General features: G+C 39.9%; 1 protein-coding gene across 26 annotated transcripts in view; it reads left to right on the top strand.

Annotated features, from left to right (window-relative positions):
* The window catches only part of Emsy (EMSY transcriptional repressor, BRCA2 interacting), a 75001-nt gene extending 56010 nt beyond the window's left edge, over window positions 1-18991 (top strand). For 11 of the 26 annotated variants that reach the window (XM_076547917.1, XM_076547910.1, XM_006982172.4 and 8 more), the window contains 7 exons: window positions 5258-5422; window positions 7351-7506; window positions 8309-8350; window positions 10806-10957; window positions 12552-13115; window positions 14044-14523; window positions 17019-18991. In XM_076547917.1, the coding sequence (XP_076404032.1) occupies window positions 5258-5422; window positions 7351-7506; window positions 8309-8350; window positions 10806-10957; window positions 12552-13115; window positions 14044-14523; window positions 17019-17213 (1754 nt within the window). In that variant the 3' untranslated portion in view covers window positions 17214-18991. The remainder of the gene's footprint in view (window positions 1-5257; window positions 5423-7350; window positions 7507-8308; window positions 8351-10805; window positions 10958-12551; window positions 13116-14043; window positions 14524-17018) is intronic. The other 15 variants (XM_076547937.1, XM_076547928.1, XM_076547921.1 and 12 more) reach the window with 8 other exon arrangements.
* Window positions 18992-20071: the final 1080 nt, after the last annotated feature.

The raw sequence follows: 20071 nt of genomic DNA, 5'->3' as shown, positions 1-20071 counted from the left end.
TAACTTGTGGTATTTATCTGTCCTCTTGTATGTGTTGCTCCCTCTCTGTCTCGCTGGTGACTCTATCCTTCTTCTTCCCAGAGTTCTCTCTGTCTGGCTGTCCTGCCTGTACCTCTTCCAGCCTAGCTATTGGTCATTTAGCTCTATATTAAACCAGTGAGAACAACACATTTTAACAGTGTACAAAAAGATTGTTCCACAACATTTACCCCTTTTTGTCTGATTATGAAAAGGAAGGTTTTAACTTTAACATAGTAAAACTATATACAACAAAACCAGTTATCAAGTAAGAATTTGATATTTGTATTTGGCAGATTTAGAGAAAATACTATATTATATATCGTATCTTTGTGAATCTAAAGTTGTATACCTAATTTACTTTTTATCATAACTAAGGAAAACTATAAGTTTAACTATTTAGTCTTTAACTCCATCAAAGACCCCAGAAGGAAATAATTTTACCTAATGACAGGGACATCTGGCTGCCTTGACAGTCACCCAAATTTCCTCTACAATGTTGGGGTATCCATCTTCAACTTACAGGCCTAGAATGTGACAGACTTTTCTGAGAAGCAGGAAATTTTGAAGGACTATCCTACCTTGTCTTGATAAAGTTCAGCAGTCGCTTTCTTTTGTATTCTATTTGTCCAGTTTGGACAGCATACTGTCAACAGTTGAAGCAAGGGCAGTTTCTTGCCCAGATGGCTAGCTTTTGCCACAAAGAAAGTTTGCCAAACTCCATACGGAGGTTCTTCGATGCTCATAATCTTCTCTGAAGTAGATTGGTGCTGTGAGGAGCAGACATGTTTCACTGTCATGAAAATCCTCAGGTTACTAAACATCTTAAATTCCATATTCTGTAAGTATCTGAAGTATTTGAAGAAGACCATCTATCTATCTACATATATCTGTTTAACCTTGAAAACATACCTAATATAACTACAGGTTTGATTATTATAGATGACTAACTACTAACCTGTATCTCTTAATTATACAATAAATTTTTAAGTGAGCTGCATAAGCACAATACCCCAAATAAGAGTAGAAACATACATATAGTATAACAAAAATAACTTTACATTTATATCAATAAACCAAAATCCATACCAGTGTAAAATATTTTGAGATTAATAGTTGCTTTTTTGATTAAAGAATATTCAATAATCAACCCTTCTCTCTCATTTCTATATTATATCTCCCTTTTTTCCTTCAGAAGGAGATCCTTGAATCTTAACTCTTTTGTTTAGCTTTTTTTTTTTCTGACCATGACCAATAACAACTTGTAACCAACATTCCCTAAATGATGACAGACATCCATAACCCATCTCTTGGGAATGTAGATGTTACTTTCTCTAGACTGCTTCCTGTTGGCTAGAGGTGCTAGCATCTTTGGGGGACCCTGAGAAATCAGGATAATGGTTAAGTCCTGGCTATAGTAGTCTGTGAGGATGGACCATTTCCAGCAGCCTTGAAGCTGTTCTGGATGCAGACCTCTTGAGGAAACTGCAACAGAGGCACCCTGAGATGTTGGATCACTTAGACCATTCATTTTTATTGGTGTCTGGTCCCCTTACTCTGAAAATACATAAACTTTTAAAGGTAACATATATATCTGCATTAATATAAGTATACACTGTGCATTGTACACAAGTCAACCAAAGATTTTTGTTTGTTTTATATTTGAGTAGGTAAAATATACATCACCTGTTCTGTAGTTCTTTTAGTTTTTTTTTTTTTTTTTAATGTCTGTAGCCAGGATTTTCAGAGGATCTTCCTCAATCAAACCTGATCTTCTTCAACCTTGAACAGATCCACAGCCTTTTGTTTTCTGTGGAAATAAAAGTATAACCTCTTCCCCAAAGCAACATATCTTTTGACTTCCATTTTGGAGTCAAGACTCTTTTAAAATATATAGGTTGGTTTAATCCAGCAGCCTTGATAATTTAGTGTCTCTCAGCAGCTATCACTCATTCATCAGTCATCAAAAAATTTAAAGTCAAGCTGGGTGGTGGTGGTGGTGGCGGCGGCGGCGGCGGCGGCGGCGGCGGCGGTGGCGGCGCACGCCTTTAATCCCAGCACTTGGGAGGCAGAGGCAGGCGGATCTCTGTGAGTTCGAGGCCAGCCTGGGCTACCAAGTGAGTTCCAGGAAAGGCGCAAAGCTACATAGAGAAACCCTGTCTCGAAAAAAAAAAAAAAAATTTAAAGTCAGTACAATATCATACAGGATGCATACTGCCTGCTTCTTATAAACACCATACAAGTGCTCAGTAGCAGGACCTCTAAAAAGAGTCATGCCTCTGTTTATCACTAGCACTGAGCCTACCCAAGAGAGCTCGGTTGCCAGGAAGCCACGTTTTATACTGTGTTTCAAACATTTTTAAAAAAACTTTCTTAGGCTGTGTGTGGACCCATGTTGGATGCTATTTGTAGGCTGAATTTTCTGTCCCACTTGCCAGCTCCCAAACAACCAAATGGAGATTTCTTATTAATTATAAAAGCTCGGCCAGTAGCTTAGGCCTGTTATTAACTAGCTCTTACAGCTTAAATTAACCTATATTTATCAATCTACATATTGCCACATAACTCATGGCATTTACCTGTTCTATTGTATGTCTTATTCCCTCTTCATCTCACTGGCAACTCTGCCCTTCTTCCCAGAGTTCTTTCTGTACCCGCCTAACCTCTTCGTAGCTATTAGTCATTTAGCTCTTTATTAAACCATTGAGAGTAACACATCTTCACGGTATACAGAAAGATTGTTCCACACCATAGGGTTGTGTTCATCATTCTTGTTTTTGTTTTTGTTTTTAAAGATTTATTTATTTATTTATTATGTATACAGCATGTATGCCTGCATGCCAGAAGAGGGCACCAGATCTCATTACAGATGGTTGTGAGTCACCATGTGGTTGCTGGGAATTGAACTCAGGACCTCTGGAAGAGCAGTCAGTGCTCTTAACCTCTGAGCCATCTCTCCAGCCCTCATTCTTGTTTTTAAGAGCTTAAATTATATAAAATAATGTTTCCCTAGTATAATCAGTTCTCAAGTTAAAATTTTTCATATTGGGACACTAGGGATATATCTCAGTTAAAAAAGTACTTGTGTGGTATATATGAAGGCCTGGGTTTGATCCTCAGCACTATATTAACAGCAAGATGGTATACGTCTGCAAATCACAGCACTTGGGAGGTGGAAGCAGGAGGTTAATGAGGTTAAGGTCATTTTGGCTGCATGAGACCCTGTCTCTAAACAAACAAAATTTCTTGCATATCTTCTTAGAATATATGAAGAAAAATTGCAGTATTCTTCACATGGCCTTTGGTATTATAGGCTAACAGCCGGTCTTTCTTTCACATGTGGTTGGAATCTTAATAGAAGCTGTATGTCTTTGGTGTGTTGTTTTCAACTTAGGAGTTTTTGTTTGTTTATTTTTGCTTTGGGAGTAGGTAGTCTGTTTTGTTTTGTTTTTTAAAGACAGGATCTCATATAGTCCAGTCTGATCTCAAACTCCTGTTCCTCTTATTTCACCTCCCATATTCTGGGCTTACAGGCCTGTGCCACCACATATGACCTGTTTAATGGTGATTAAACATTCTAAACCTCTTGCTTACTGTTTTCTTCAGGAAAATTGTTTCATTAGAAGAATTGTTCCCTTGCTCCAATATTTTTGGACAGCCTCCTGACTTTCAAAAATATAATGTTTTTAGAGGGTGATTCTCCATCTTTTTTCTTGTATTTTTGAGCCACTGGAAGACCTTTCTGATGCTTTAACTAAGCAGCACAATGAAAAGCAATCTCTTTCCTTGTTTTAATAATTTGATGTGTACTTGAAGATGTGAAGCTGTCTATCACTTTTTATTGCCCCCATTACAATATCTAGATATGAACATTAGGGAACATATCTTTGTATCCTTTCTATTTTCTTATGCACTGTGTTAGACAAAGTGCTCCAACCTATTTGTTTTATAGAGAACTCTTAAGTATGTGTTGCTTAATCCGACATACATTTTGTATTTACATGTGTGCCTTTACAGCTTGAACATTAAAAAAAAAAAAAAAAAAAAAAACACCTTTATATTAGTGCTGGAATTTATTTTCAGACCAACTTAAAGTCTTAGAATTTAGTTTTCAGTTACCCTCCCCGCAACACCACATTTCTACTGACCTTGATAGTTTATAAAGATTATTTATATATCATCATGCACCTTATAATATTTATTTTGCTCTGCAGTAGACTGTAAATATGTGATGACAGTTATAGGGCGTGCTGTATAGGACGTGCATGTATATAGATATAGCAAGCTAATTCTTCTAAGTAAGTATGCTGTCACAATGACAGCATTGCCTAAAGTATTTCTCAGAATATATTCCTGTCATTAAGCAGCACAGACTATCAATGCGTTATACCCACAGATCTTGTTCTTATTAAACAATAGAGCTAAGACCTGAAGAATCAACTTGCTAGTAACTGACAAGGTTGAAACTTTCACCTGGCTTTGACCTCTGTTACATTTGTGTTACATCATGGTGTTTCTATTTTGTCTCACTTTTCTTTTTCTTTTTATTTATTTATTTATTTTAAAGATTTATTTATTTATTATGTATACAATGTTCTGCTTACATGTGTGCCTGCACTCCAGAAGAGGGTGCCAGATCTAATTCCAGATAGCTATGAGCCACCATATGGTTGCTAGGACTTGAACTCAGGACCTCTGGAAGAATAGCCAGTGCTCTTAACCTCTGAGCCATCTCTCCAGCCACCTCTCTTTTCTTACTGTCAATAATTCAGCCAAATAGTCCTAAATACTCAGGCTGTTTATAGAAACCTTTTCATGTGCATTAGGGGAAACTCAGTCTCCTAGAACATTTTGTTTTTAGTAAACACAAACAAGCATTCACCTAAATAGATGCACACCTGTATAGACAGCAGTTAGCATATTGAATTGTACTTTGTCTTTTTACTTGTTTGTCTCTTCAAATGAACTGTGTGCTTTTTGAGCATTCTTGGATTATTCTGTGAGTTTCTTGAAGTCCATTAAATGTGGATCCTGATACACAGGTGTCTAGTGTAAAATAAGTGATGAGTGAATAAATGAATTCAGAAGTGAGAGACAGTATGCCTTCTGGTAGCTTACAGTCTTCTTAGAAAAGTCAAGTTTGACGTTTACATTAAATACAAAGATAAACAAAAATTTGCTTTATTTTAAGAGAAACTTTGTTTATAGGGTTTGTTTTTTTTTAACTAATATAAAACAGATTCCCAGCCTGTAGTTCATGTAATTGCTTCCCGGCGTCAGGATTGGTCAGAACATGAGATTGCAATGGAGACTAGCCCCACCATAATATATCAGGATGTATCCAGTGAATCACAATCAGCTACATCAACAATCAAAGCTCTGTTAGAACTCCAACAGACAACAGGTATGAATTCACATGCTCAACTGAATGAAGCATGTTTTCTCTAGAGACGGGTTGTGCTAAACTACACCACTGTTGCATAGTTTTTGTACAGTTCTCCCCCTCTGGACTTGTCTATAATCATTGGTACAGTTTATTGTTCTTTAAGATGTATATAGGAGTATGAAGCATAGATGGAGAGTTGTCATTCGAAGACAGATCGAGTAGACAGGGCTGACTTCTATTTAAAATGGACAATCCTCTTGCCAGCAGAAGAGAGTGGGCTTGTTACTTGTAAGTACAGATTGAAGGGTCCCTGTTGTCCTCACTGATACTATCAGAGTAATTTTGCACAATAAAATGGAATAAGATTTGCCTTGTAAACATTCACGTTTGTGGGCCAGGCGGTGGTCGCGCACGCCTTTAATCCCAGCACTTGGGAGGCAGAGGCAGGCAGATCTCTGTGAGTTTGAGGCTAGCCTGGGCTACAGAGTGAGTTCCAGGAAAAGCTCCAAAGCTACACAGAGAAACCCTGTCTCCAAAAAAGAAATTTTAAAAAAAATTCTCATTTGTTCTCACCTTATTTTTATACTTATTTATTTATTTTTGTGTAGGTTATCCACTAGAGCATCTGTGTATAAAATTCTATCAGTGTTTCTAGTTACTAAATCTCTTTTATAGCTTCTAGGACAACCTTATGTAAGTTATACTGAGTTTTCTGCTATAATAGATCAACAGTTAGGGACTATTTTAGGGGTTGTAGTGATGATCTCATCTAACCCTTTCATGTTTTAGAGAAGCTAGCTGAGATTGAGAAAGGTTACCTACTTCGTCAGTGACAGGATGGTGGCCAGGGCCATCTTTGCTTGTGGGTTCACAGAGGGATTTGGCTTCTTTGTTTAAAATGATTGTTCTGCTTTGTCACATTCTGTACTTGGTGGGAGCAGTCTTTTAGTGGACTTAGTTACTGAATGCTATACTTTATACTTACATTTGGTATAAATTATAAATCTACTTCTATTATTTTTAGCCTTGGGCACTTTTTTCAGCTGCTTGTTTTTGACAGATTCAACCATTTCCATCAATCATTTATATAGACTGGAATGTTGAGTGAAGAGATTTTGTTGAGGAAGTGGTAAGATGGTAAAAAAAATGCATCTATACATATACCACTATTAATTACAGGCTGTTTTATCAGACATTTTAGACATACAGAACAGAGCACCTATTTTTTTTCCTAACAGTGAAAACCTTTAAGTTGTATTCTTTAAGAGTCATTAAAGACTTGTAACAACTTTTTGTGGTCATATCTTAAATTACACACACACACACACACACACACACACACACACACACACACACACACACACACACACACACAGGGTCTTTGCTCTATAGCTCAGACTGGCCTGAATATAGCCCAGGTCAGCATTGAATTCAGCAATCCTCCTCCCTCAGTAAAGGCTATATGAATTTTCCCCTTGTGCTGGGGGTTAAACTCACAACCATTTGTATGCTGGACAAGCATCAACCTCTGGGTAACATTCCCAGACCCTTGGATTTTCAGTAGGTCAAATGAACTTATCAATGGGAAGTGCTATTTTGGGATATGCCCTAGAGCAGATCATGCTGTTGTGAACTGAGGATACCAGCAATTGGAGTGCAAAGGAAATGACATCCCAGGAGGAGTATATAAAGAAAAACGACTGGCTGTCTGTAGTAATAGGGAACTTGAGTATGATTAAATACGAATTATTATAGGCTTCTGGGTATGGTTATGCAGGTTGTAGGCTATGCAACCATACTGAGCAGTCTGCAGTTTTCAGTTCATTGTCTTGTTAGTCACTGCCAATGTGGCATCCCAGAGGTCTGGTTCATTATTCCCATAGACAACTCTGGTTTTAGTATTTGTTTATAATAAAAGTTAACTTTTCCCCGACTTTTTTATGCAGTAAAGGAAAAATTGGAATCTAAACCAAGACAACCCACTATTGACTTGAGTCAAATGGCAGTACCTATTCAGATGACCCAGGAAAAGAGACATTCTCCTGAGAGTCCATCCATTGCTGTGGTAGAGTCAGAACTAGTTGCTGAATACATCACTACTGGTAGGTGTCCTCTTAAAACTTAGTATTAAGGTAGTGCTGCCTTGGTGGATTTCATGGGATGCTCATCTGGGGGGAGAACATATCTTTATATTTTAGCTCTTTTCCTGTTTGTTTTCAGAGCAGATTGACATCATCTTTGGGGTTTCCTTGACCTTAATCTCAATCTCTCTCTCTTCTCTCTCCCACCCCAGCGTGTCTCTCTCTCTCTCTCTCTCTCTCTCTCTCTCTCTCTCTCTCTCACACACACACACACACACACACACATACACACACACACACACACACACCAGATTAGATATTTAACTATGGTCCAGCAACAGAATACTTATGAGATTTTGGGGATGGTACCTATGGAGAAGCGAAATGCTTTGTCTTACACTCAGGTGAGGCCACACCTGGAATACTGCTTTCTGTTGTGGATATTTCATTAGCTTGAGATCTGTCAGATGTGAATAATCTAGGGGTGAGGAGAGTAGAGGCAAGCTCCTGGCATGTGTTTGTATAAGCAGTGATTAAAGGAGAATGTCAAGTTTCAGGTATTTGAAGGTTCCAGAACCATAGAGAAAAGGGAGTTCTTTAGCATTATTGAGGAGATACTAGGAATGATGGTTAAAACTGCCCAGAAAGAAAATCCAGTGAAGATAACAGAAAGCTGTCAACTTCACAGACACTTAGCAGAAAGCCAGTTGGTGCAGAGGCTGGTATGCTTGGGAACTGAATGTTAGCCTCTCCAGTAGCCTAGACTAGCAAGTAGTAAATAGATGAAAGACCTGTGATTTCTTCCCTTACTTATCCTTTTCAGAACGCACTGATGAGGGGACAGAGGTTGCTTTTCCCCTTCTAGGTAAGTGGTGTGCATCCATTTGTAGTATAATGAAAGGTAGATGATGATTAATTTGGGGAACTACTTAAAATGGATGCGCTCTGCTCTGCTCTGGTAGAGGGAAGGTAAGCTCCACTAAGGGAAGGAAATGTTATCTGCAAAGTAATGGGAAAATGAGCACTTTGGTGGGGAACAAAAGAAGAATGTTTAAAGAAATGAATGACTGTTAATGGGGCTCCTGCGGGCCAGCCAAGGTTGTGTCATCTGTTTCACAAATGTTCTTTCTGTGACCTCCTTTATCAAGCATTTGCTTTGACTTGAAAGCCAGCTGCTCTAGGCCCTGTTCTATTCTGTGGTGGGTGTTAGTTTTCTTGGGTTTCACTGAACTTTAGTAACCTACACTTGTGGCATTTGGGATGAAAAAACTTATAGGCTCTTGAAGGAGAATTATTTTTACATAGTGTTATTTGATCTTTTGTTAAGTCCAATTTGTTTCTTTAATTTAAAATGTCTTACTGTTGGGGCTGGAGAAATGGCTCAGCAGTTAAGGGTGGATGCTGCTTTTCCAGAGGACCTGAGTTTGGTTCCCTGTACCCATACTGGGTGGTTCACAATCACCTGTCACTCAAGCTCCAGGTTATCAAATACCTTCCTTTAGCCCCTATAGGCACCTAGATATATGTGATGTGCACATACACACATACACCCAAATAAATGAATTAAATGAATAAATAAATCTAAGAAAAACTTACTGTAATAATTATGAAAACTAGTATGGGTGTCAAAATTGTCTATTTAATCTGACAATTTCATCAGAAATTTATTATTATCTTTCAGATGTCATTCATTTTTGATAATGCTTTCATTTAAAATTTTCATTGATTTACTTTCTTGAGTTTAATGTCATAATTTATTTTTCTCCCATTTATTCCTGTTGTAAATGATTTCAGTAGTTGTTTAAATGTAAATCCTGGGTCTTTATAGGGTCTTTATATTAAGTCATATAATTTAAAATATACATAAAGCATACTGTGAAATGCAGTGAAGTAGTAGAGTGCAGTATAAAAGGAGTCCAGGTGATCCTGTCTGTAATCTCATGGTACATAGAGCTATATTTATAGTTAGAGAAGCGCTGCATTTGTGAATGTATACAGAAAAGAGCCTTGTAATCATAGTTGTAGCTGGAGTTTAGTCCTTAAACCACCACACAGATACTTTGATCTGTAGGTGGAGCTCACTCTTGAGCATTCAGCTGTTTCTCAGTATGGAGCAGGGATAAGCTACATAACCTTACAGTTATGGCTTATTGGAGGAGTTTTCATACTCTCAAAACCCTTAGCTCATTTACAGATTTGTTTTTTACCTATTCTTGATAAAAGGGTTTCCTTCCCAGTAGCTAAAGGCATTTGGGTGTTGTATGGGTTTGGATGTGGCAAGTTGTCTATAGTGTTAAAACTTGAAGTTGAGGCTGGTAGGGGACTAGAGATGGCTCAGTGGTTAAGGGCACTGACTGCTCTACCAGAGGACCCGGGTTCAATTCCCAGTACCCACATGGCAGCTCACAACTCTCTGAAACTCCAGATCCTAGAGACTGAACACCCATGGCAAAACACCAGTGCATATAAAATAAAAATAAATAAATAAATAAAAGAAGAAATTGAGGCTGGTAAATGATGATACAGATTGGTACCTATGTGGATGGGTAGTTTGAATGAGCTCTGTGACGAGAGAGGAGGAAATGGGGTTGGTTCCTACAACTTCACTCTTGCTGGTCTATTTGAGCTAAAACTGGTGTGGCAGAACAACCTGTTTTTCCAGTTAACCCTTTATTTATTTAAGGGCTGCTTTCAATCCATTTTTTCATTTGTCTCTTGTAAGAAAAAACAGCAAGATTTTATTATCCCATTCAAACACAGGCAGAGTCAGGCTCTGAGTTTTGGTGCTTTAATAGAAAACAAGTGGCTTCAAAGTTCACAGGAGTGGTTGGAATAGAGTAGGACAGGATTCCTTGTGCAGCATCATTTTGTCCTCTGACATTGTCAGGAACTATAAAGCTATGAAACAGTCTCTCTTCATATAAAGGAGCAATGCCAGTGTTTGGATTGCATTCTTTTCCCACTTTCCTTAATGATGTGTCTGGAGTTGTGGAAATGTGACCTCAGTGGGCTAAGAGTCATTGGAGAAAACCCAACGGTTCACAAGAGGGTGCCACTTGAAAGGCACATTTTCACAGTGCCTCTCTACACATTCCCTGTCGTACAGTAGCTCTGTTGTTGCCATTTTGCAGATGAGGAAACAGTTTCATAAGAGGCTCTTAGGGTCGCCCAGTTCCTAGACGGGCGGGTTCTGGTCTTCTGCCTTTTAGTTTGCAGTACCACCCTGTGGGATACAAGCTCATACTCATGTTTAAAATGATCACTGCTTGTAGTTGCTGTGGTGATTTCTGGAGAAACATCACCACCTCCTCTGTTTTCAGTCAGCCATCGCTCCCAGCCCCAACAGCCTTCCCAGCCCCAGCGGACCCTGCTCCAACATGTGGCTCAGTCACAGACTGCAACACAGACTTCAGTGGTGGTAAAGTCCATCCCAGCGTCTTCCCCCGGAGCAATCACCCACATTATGCAACAGGTTGTATCTCTTCTTTTTCTTCTTACCTTCTGTAACCACTTTATTCCTGAAATCAGGTTCAATTTTATTTTCTATTTGAAAAAGGAGATATACCTGAATTGTAGAATGTATGATGTATGTGTAACTCATCCATCTGTGAGGAATGAATAGTCTAAACTGAGGGTCTAAACACCAGGAAATAATTAGAAGGCAGTTTTTTTTTGTTTTTTTTTTGTTTTTGACATTCTAAAGACATAGCTTTTCAGGAGGGTTGGGCTGTCTAGGTGAGTCTCCTAACATTAGAACTGATCACTGTTCCCGTGTCTCTTATTATTACAGATGGATTTACTAATGGTATTAGTAAGATTTTTCAAAACAAAATAGCATTTGGCTTGTTTAGCTGTTTGATGCTGTTTGTTTTTGCCTTTTATACTTTATAATGAATCTTTACAAGACCATTATGAACAAGAAAGGAAATATTTTACTCCTTTAGTTATATATGACCAATAAAAGAAGACTCAACAGGAAAGAAATGAACTCATAGCAGATAAAAACCCCTGGTATTAAGGCTAGTGAGGAAAAAGAAAGCTATGTCGTTCAGTTGATTTTTATGTGGCACCATGCTTTGAACTGTAAGTACGCCTCACTGCCATTCTGAAAGATGGGTGTATCATCGTACCTCTTACTAGCCAAAGTCATGTAACTTGCTCCAGGTGGCAGAACCATGATTTAAACCCATAGTGACATTTATGCCACATAGCTTCATTGTGGTTATCAGGTTCAACCATGTCTCTCCTTAGTATTCTCTTCAATCCTTGTCACTTGGCTGCCAGCAGTTCAACCTGACTGTATGTGGCCTACTGAAAGACAGTAAAGAGGTGTTGAATCAGAACTGTGTGTGTATCAAGTCTTGATCCAAGGGCAGGTTCCAATTTTGAAGTTAGTAGTGGCATAGTGGTATAGGAGCAGGAGAATTAGGGATAAGGTGGATTTTGTTGTGTCCTGAAGGAAAGCAACTTGTCTCAGATTTCAGTGGGTAGCAGATCTTAGTCTGTTCTTCACTGGTAGGTCCTGACATTGATCTTTCTTAAGACACACAAAGGTGTGTCTTAACAGTGTCATGCGGAATGATTTCTCCCCCAGTGCTATCTTAGCTGACCGTAGGCAGTCAGTCTCTTTTCCCATGAAGAGGAATGACTTGTCCCCTGACTCACTCCCTTCCAGGAAATAGGTCTCTAGGAAGCTGTGGTCTAGTGAGTCTGGACTCTGAGACTCACAAACCTTGGTGGCACATCCTCTCCTCAGAGAGGCCTGCTGTGGGGATCGGGGTGGACACATCTAGATAGTACAGCTGACCTTTGGGACCACGCATGCATGTGACCAAAGCGGGCTTTCCCGCGCCTTCGTTTTTCTCTGGATGCCTCTCTCCTCGGTTGCTGCCTTCTGTCTTTAGACAGGTGAGCGTCCCTCACGCACAGCTGCAGCATGACTCCTGAGCTGGGGAGCTCCTCTAAAAGTATTGTAATGAATCTCTAATATTTTCCAGTTCAGGAAAAATGTGACTCTGTATGTGTTTTTTCTTATTTCATTCTTACTTTGTGTCTCTTTTACTTAGGCATTAAGCAGTCATACTGCTTTTACCAAACACAGTGAGGAACTTGGAACTGAGGAAGGTGAGGTTGAAGAGATGGACACATTGGATCCTCAGACAGGTCTGTTTTACCGGTCTGCCCTGACTCAGTCACAGTCAACTAAGCAGCAGAAACTTAGCCAGCCCCAGCTGGAACAGACTCAGCTGCAAGTGAAAACTCTGCAGTGCTTTCAGACCAAACAGAAGCAGACCATCCACTTGCAGGCAGACCAACTCCAGCACAAACTCACGCAGATGCCCCAGCTCTCCATCAGGCATCAGAAACTGACTCCTCTCCAGCAGGAACAAGCACAGCCCAAGCCAGATGCACAGCACACACAGCATCCCGTGGTGGCCAAAGACAGGCAGCTTCCTACCTTAATGGCACAGCCCCCACAAACTGTGGTCCAGGTGCTTGCTGTGAAAACCACGCAGCAGCTTCCTAAACTGCAGCAAGCTCCAAATCAACCAAAAATCTACGTGCAACCCCAAACTCCCCAGAGCCAAATGGCTCTCCCCACTTCATCAGAGAAACAGCCGGCAAGCCAGGTAACAGAAATTTGATAGCTTGCAAAGTTACTTCTCTGTTCACGGGGGCTGGGGGTAGGTGAGGTTTTTTTAAGGTTGTCATCAGAGCCAGCAGTGCTTTCTCCAAACAAGGGGAACCCAAAATCCTCATAATGCTGGTGTTGGTATTAGGGGGAAAGCCCACCTACTGATAGAGAGGAAAACACAACTCTCAGAGTGTGCTTTCCTAGGCAGTTTCTGAAGAAATCACTTCAGCAGTAATCAGCAGTGCATGGAAATGATAGCTCCATACCTCCATGCTTATAAATGCTTACTTTTGTGGCAATAATGCTAAGTGAACTGCAGTCTTTTAAGGAACGTAATTGACCATCTGTCTTCCTTTCTGGTTTATATCATTACCATCTAGATGTTGAATTTACCCTCTAGATTTATCATCTAGATAACAGAGGAAATAGATAACAGAGGATAATCAAAAGAAAATTTTCATTAGCACTAATTGATGGGACTGATGTGTGTGTGTATGTGTGTATACATATATATACATATATAGAATATGTTTGTACAATTGTACTTCGAAGGAAAAGATTGAAAAAATTCAACTCACTTTTAATTTTAAAAGCAGATTATATGAAATCATTTGACCGGGTTGAAGGTATCTCGGGATGTAAATCTCAGGAAAACTGGGCTGCTGTGATTTTTTTTTTTTTTTCCTTTACTGCCTCAAAGCTTGGCTGGCTGAACAAAGGTTCTTTCAACCCCTCCTCTTTCCCTAGGTTCCTTAAAAGAAAACAGATCCTTCCCATCCAGCCCTCTTACTAAACATCGAGCTTCAAAATGTCTTCCTAGTATACCGCACGAATGTTTCTTTTACCATATTTTCTGGAGTGTTTGATTAGTTTTTCCTCAAAGAGATGTAGCTATAATACACACAACCCCAATTTGTTTTCAGGTGGAGCAGCCAATTATAACCCAAGGATCCTCTGTTACAAAGATAACATTTGAGGGGCGCCAGCCTCCCACAGTTACAAAGATAACTGGTGGCAGTTCTGTTCCTAAGCTGACGTCACCAGTTACAAGCATATCTCCCATTCAGGCCTCTGAGAAGACAGCAGTGTCAGACATTTTGCAGATGTCTTTGATGGAAGCTCAGATTGATACAAATGTAGAACATATGGTAGTGGATCCCCCAAAGAAGGCTCTAGCCACCAGTGTGCTCACCGGTGAGGCAGGAGCTTTACCCTCCACCCACGTGGTGGTGGCAGGGATGGCGAAATGTAGAGAGTCCTGTTCAAGTCCATCTGCTGTTGGCCCTCCCCTAACGACCAGAAAGATCGAAGCAACAGGAGTGCCTGCGGCAGGCCAGTTCATGCGCATTCAGAATGTAGGCCAAAAGAAAGCTGAAGAGAGCCCAGCAGAGATTATCATCCAGGTAAGACCCGGAAGGAAGATGAGACGTCTTGGGTAGGTGGGAGGTTGTGGGTTTGATACATTTTGGGGTGTCACAGGACTAGTCACTCCAATGTGGTAACAAAATGCAGAGATTATTTTTGAGTTGGTTTAGAAACTATTACAGTATACAAATTTATATTTAGTTTTGTTGTTGTTGTTATTTGTTTTGAAAATAATCATAGAAACTTGGTATATGTGGTCAAACAGCATACTGTGTGACCATGAGGACTGTGCCTGTGTATTAGCTTGATTTGATGTCCACATCATACTTGCAATGTGTTGACTTAGTTCACTCAAAAGGCCAGTCATTTCCTAGGCTCACATTTTGGGCTGCTTGATCTGACAAACTGGAATATAACTGTTTGTACTTCTGTTCAGCTGAATTTCAGGGACACTTTGTAAACATTTCTTGTTCCTCATCTGAATTTGTGGTTCCTAGAATAATCCACTTGAGCTGACCGGAATGTCTGCAGAAACACATTCCCCGTGTTTTACATCTAACTTGGCATTAACCATAAACTTGTTTCAGCTTCTTGTGTCAGTTGTTATTTGATCATCTTGTTAAGGTGTTGTCACCACAGTGGACAGTTCACTGGCAGGCTACCGGCTCCGTTCATCCTCTCTGTTCTAAAAACCATCAGTTATTCTGTGTTACAGGTTAAGATTGATGACTAAAACTAGGCCAGACTAGAGCCCTTAGGAGTTGTGTTTGATTTCCATCTCTCAATGCAAGATATTAAGGTTTTTCCCTTGATATTGGCAGTTTTTATTTCCTCCAAACTGGTACATAGTTTACCAAGTATCAGAGCAGCCCATTTTAGTTCATTGAGAATTCCCATTTATAGACCTATGGATAATTTAGAATTGGCACAGAGCCACTGTTGTGTGCTTCAAAGTTCATACAATAAGCTTTTCATTTGTAATGATGTTAAGCTATGAGAGAATACTAATTAACCATTGTTAAACCAAATGAGACATAATTAAATACTTGATAATTAAGATGAATCAAAGTAGCCATTAAATTATTCAAATATTTTTCCATCTGTAACAATGAATTTAGTGAATTACATATTTCTTAACAAAAGGTTTTGTTGGGATTGCTGGTTTTTTACCTGAAGAGATAGGCTGTTTTGGGAAAGGGATGGGTTTCTGGTTTTGCCATTTACTACTTTGGGCTGGACTGCTCAGGTGACTCTTGTCTCAGTTTCCTTATTGGTAGTGGGAATAAATAATGCCTGGTTTGTAGACTCTGTGTAAGGGTTAATAAAATTAAGCATCTAGCACAGTGACTGCCTCAGGGTTTGTCCAACAGATGATAACTGCTACTGATTTACTAAAATGGATTGGGACAACTGGGGGCTTAGATTGCTGTACTCATCTGGGTGGTTTAGTTGAAAATTATTTTTCTGCGTTGTATTAGCAGGAATGAAAATGCAGTTCATTCATGTCCAGGATTAGGAGCAGAGGTGTGATATAACTGATATTCCTTGTTAAAAGGTATCTATAGCCAGGCATGGTAATGCATGCTTGCAATCTCCACACTTGGGAGGTAGAGGCAGGAGGATCAGAAGTTTAAGGTCATTTCAGCTACATAATCTGTTCAAGGCCAGCTTGGGATACCCTCCCCAAACCCCCCAAAAAAAGTTAGGAAGAAAAAAGAATCTGGTAGGACCATAAATCACCAATAAGTACTTAGCAAGGGGCCCTGCCAGTGTTCACCTAGACATTTTTTTTAGCTGTTTAAATGGCAGATTTTTGGCATTCTCATATATTTGAATACCTTTACTACTTAACTGCAGTAAAGGTGTTTGTGCTATGACTAAACAAATTGGTTTCCTCTTTGAACCACCAAAGAGGCTTAAAATGTATTGTGTGTCAGCAACCAGTCATTCATCTTGAAGATGAAGAACAAAAGTATTGTATAATTCAGGCTCTGTGTGATGGAGCATGCTTTTATTCCCAGAACTTAGAGGGAGAGGCAGGTGGATCTCTGTGAATTTGAGGCCAGCCTTAGGTATATAGTGGTTTTAAGCCAGCCAGGACTTCATAGTAAGATCCTGTCTCAGAAAAGAAAACAAAACTGGTAAAATTCAGGTAAGATGAAAGCATTCTTTAAAGCCTGCCTTGGAAATTGGCAGGGGCCATTAGCCTTCTTTGTTGAAGAGGTCCCATACAGGAGTACAAAGACCACTTTGAGTTGTACGGAAGTTGAGGTTGAATCCAGCATTGACCTTGACAGCTGTGTGACCTTGTGGATGTCTCTCACCTCACATTTGCTCACTTGTAACAAGAGAGTGATAGTTTCCATGCAACATTGCCACGGGATGCAGTAGACTGCCATGTGGGAGATCTAGTGCAGTGCTTGTTTGGAGGTTGTCTGGTCCATGCCAACTTTGTTTTCTATGCTTAGTTCGGGGGCATTCTCACATGTCCTTTTTTCACTATAAACATACTCTGCCGCATCTTCTCTTCCAGGCCATTCCCCAGTATGCTATTCCTTGTCACTCCAGCTCCAACGTGGTAGTGGAGCCCAGTGGGCTTCTTGAACTGAACAACTTCACCAGTCAGCAGCTGGATGACGACGAGACAGCAATGGAGCAGGATGTAGACAGTAGCACGGAGGATGGAACTGAGCCCAGCCCCTCTCAGAGCTCTGCTGAACGGTCCTAGTATTCAGACACCAGAGTGCACTTTAAAGCCTGCTTGGTTACCAAGTGTCCAGGGAAACCTATGATTTGTTGTCTAAAAAAAGCACTTTGCTCATATTTAGGCTATGGACCTAGAAACACGGTGTTTCAATGAGATGTTGCTGCAGGAGCAGCATTTTAACAAGATAAAACTCACAGAGGAATGTACTTAAAAAAATGGAGAGGAAAACAAAGAAAGAAAGCAAGAAAGCATGCAGAGGAAAAGATGCACACCCGTGGAGACCTGGCACCTTGCTGGAGCTGGGCAGTGCCAAGTTTGGCAGTGGAAAGAGACTTTCCTATGAGTGGTTCTCAGCTGCTTTTCACTGCGCAAATGCCACCAGAGAATATTAAAAGGAAAAGAAAGGAGAATGTGAAGAGTTTGTATTTTTGAAATGATGTATCTGAACATTTTTTAAAATCGTGTTTGTTTTTGCATATCCCTGGAAGTGTTGCTTTGGTTAACATTTTACATTTGCTCAGTTCATGGTTAGTTTATGAATACCTAGGAAAGTTCTGGCATTAGAGAGTCCTTGCTGGAGGGTAAACATTAGATCACTAACCAGGAAGTGTTTGGGGTAGCTTGTATATGCTCTGTGGTTGTATACTAATTTATTGTGGTGTTCCACACTTGCTTATTTATTTAATGTAAATGTTTCCAAGCAGGCTGAATCCCTTTTCCTACATGTCCTAGGAAGCTGGATGGCCTGGCCTTCCCACCTTCCCTCCCCCCCTTTAAGAAGCTGGATTAGAGAAGGTTTGGTGGGAAGCAGAAGAAAAGACCTTTCTAGCCCAAAGGAAATGTTGAGTTGTGTTAAGGAAAATGAACTCTGTTCACTGATGCTCTCCTGATACCGAAGTTGCACACCTATGTGGGACTGATAAGACTCTGAGAATAACTTCTACTACTTTTCTTTAAGCCCCTTTGAAATGTATGAAAAAGTTCACTTACAGTTCTAAATGTAATGTTTTTAAGTTTTTACTTTTTTAGGGAGCAGTTGTTTACGTGCTGTTTTGGTCTTGTGATTGCTGTCTATCACAAGTTGAGTGAAGGGTAAGGGATGGGAGGGTACGAATTTTGACAAGCTGTGGCAGAAGAAACTATACTTTTCATTTTTAAAAAGTGTAAATAGAAAAATTTTTAACGGTTTTATATGAATTTCACTATAAATAAGCATTTTAAGACTGACAAATGTTGAACTGTATATACATTTATCAGCATAACTGCCCAATTTTTTGGTGCTGAAGTACTGTAAGTAGAATTTATCACCCGCCTCCTAATTTTTGCGTCTACACCTGGGAAGAAGAAGCTGTGATGCATCGTTAATAAACTCACACTAGAGTGACACTGAACGTCTCAGCAGGAGCATCCCTGAGACAAGCTTGCTCTTGGTTGGTGGTTGTACTCATTTCTACTAGGTGATAATTACTCACCAATAGATGGAGCTGTTGGATAGCATTTTATTGTACAGATTTGTTTCAACCACTTTGTGACTGTTCCTAGCTAAGAAATAATTTAACCTCTCTTGGGTCATAGATGTCTACCAGAATTTGACTAAACTATGAACTCAATCACCAAAAATATACACATGCCAGTACACATGTTAGATTTTGCATACAATATTAGGGGCTTGTGGGCTCCCAAGAGCATCTGTGTATTCCAGGGTAAGCCCTGTTATGGTCAATCTATTACTTGCAGGTGTAAGTTTTTATAAAATAAAATATCTTTTGAATACACATGGATCAGGAAACAAGAACAAACTTGAGTAAGTTATGTTTCATATCTTCTATCAGGATAGCATACCCATGTCCCTCTCAGAATTTAGCCTTACTGTGTTCCAGCAGCTGAAATGCCAAATGAGTCTTATTTAATCTACATTTCAAAAGTTACATGCACCCACACATAATATACACGCATGAATTATCAAGTAAGATTGATTTTTTTTCCTTTTAACAGTTCTAATTCTAATTAGAGCATGAATTTCTGAGCAGATATTATTCATTCCTTTTTTATGTGCCAGGTCCATAAAGAATAATGTAACCACCAAGGATAGATATTACAGTGAGCAAATGGCAAATCCTACCCATCTGGAACTCACAGACAGGGCTTCCTGCTTGGGAAGGAAGCAGGGAGCTCCAATGATTCTGGAGTTCTTTCTCTTTTTTTAGTGGGCACATATTCAGTGTGTGTAATTGTGGTTTTGTCTTGTGTATGTGGAGGGCAGAGATTAACCTTAAGGTTGTTGCTCAGAAGCCATCTTCCTAGTTCCTGGTTCTTTTTTTTTTTTTTTTTAGGAGCTGAAGGACACAGCTTGTGGGAGTTGGCTCTCCCACCATCCTACCATCTTGGTCCTGGGAATCTGACTTAGGTAGTCAGGCCTGGCAGCAGATGACTTTACCCACTGAGACATCTGGTCCCCACCTTATTCTTTGAAACAAGGATCTGGAGCTTGCTGACTAGTCTAGACTGGCTGCCTGTCTCCATTTCCCCAGTGCTGGGGTTATAAGCACAAGTCATGGCCTGGCTCTTCCTGTGAGTGCCAGTTTTCATGTTTATGTGGCAAGCACTTTATTGACCTATCTCCTCAGCCCCAGCATGTCAGCATATATATCATGGTCTTTGACCATATTCCTCAGGTCTCCACCCCCTCCCCTTTATTTGACATATGTGAGTGTTTTGCCTGTATGTGTGGTGTACCATGTACATGCAGTGCCCATGGATCCCCTGGGACTGGAGTTACAGACAGTTGTATGCCACCACGAGTGCTGGAAAGTGAACCCAGGCTCTCTTAGAATAGCAACCATGGCTCTAGATGGTTCTTAACCACTGAGCCATCACTT

The sequence above is a fragment of the Peromyscus maniculatus genome, chromosome 1 (genome assembly GCF_049852395.1).
Source record: "Peromyscus maniculatus bairdii isolate BWxNUB_F1_BW_parent chromosome 1, HU_Pman_BW_mat_3.1, whole genome shotgun sequence".
In the NCBI taxonomy this organism is placed as follows: domain Eukaryota; kingdom Metazoa; phylum Chordata; class Mammalia; order Rodentia; family Cricetidae; genus Peromyscus; species Peromyscus maniculatus.
Note: the sequence above shows the minus strand (reverse complement) of the source record. Positions and strands in the feature narration are given on the sequence as shown.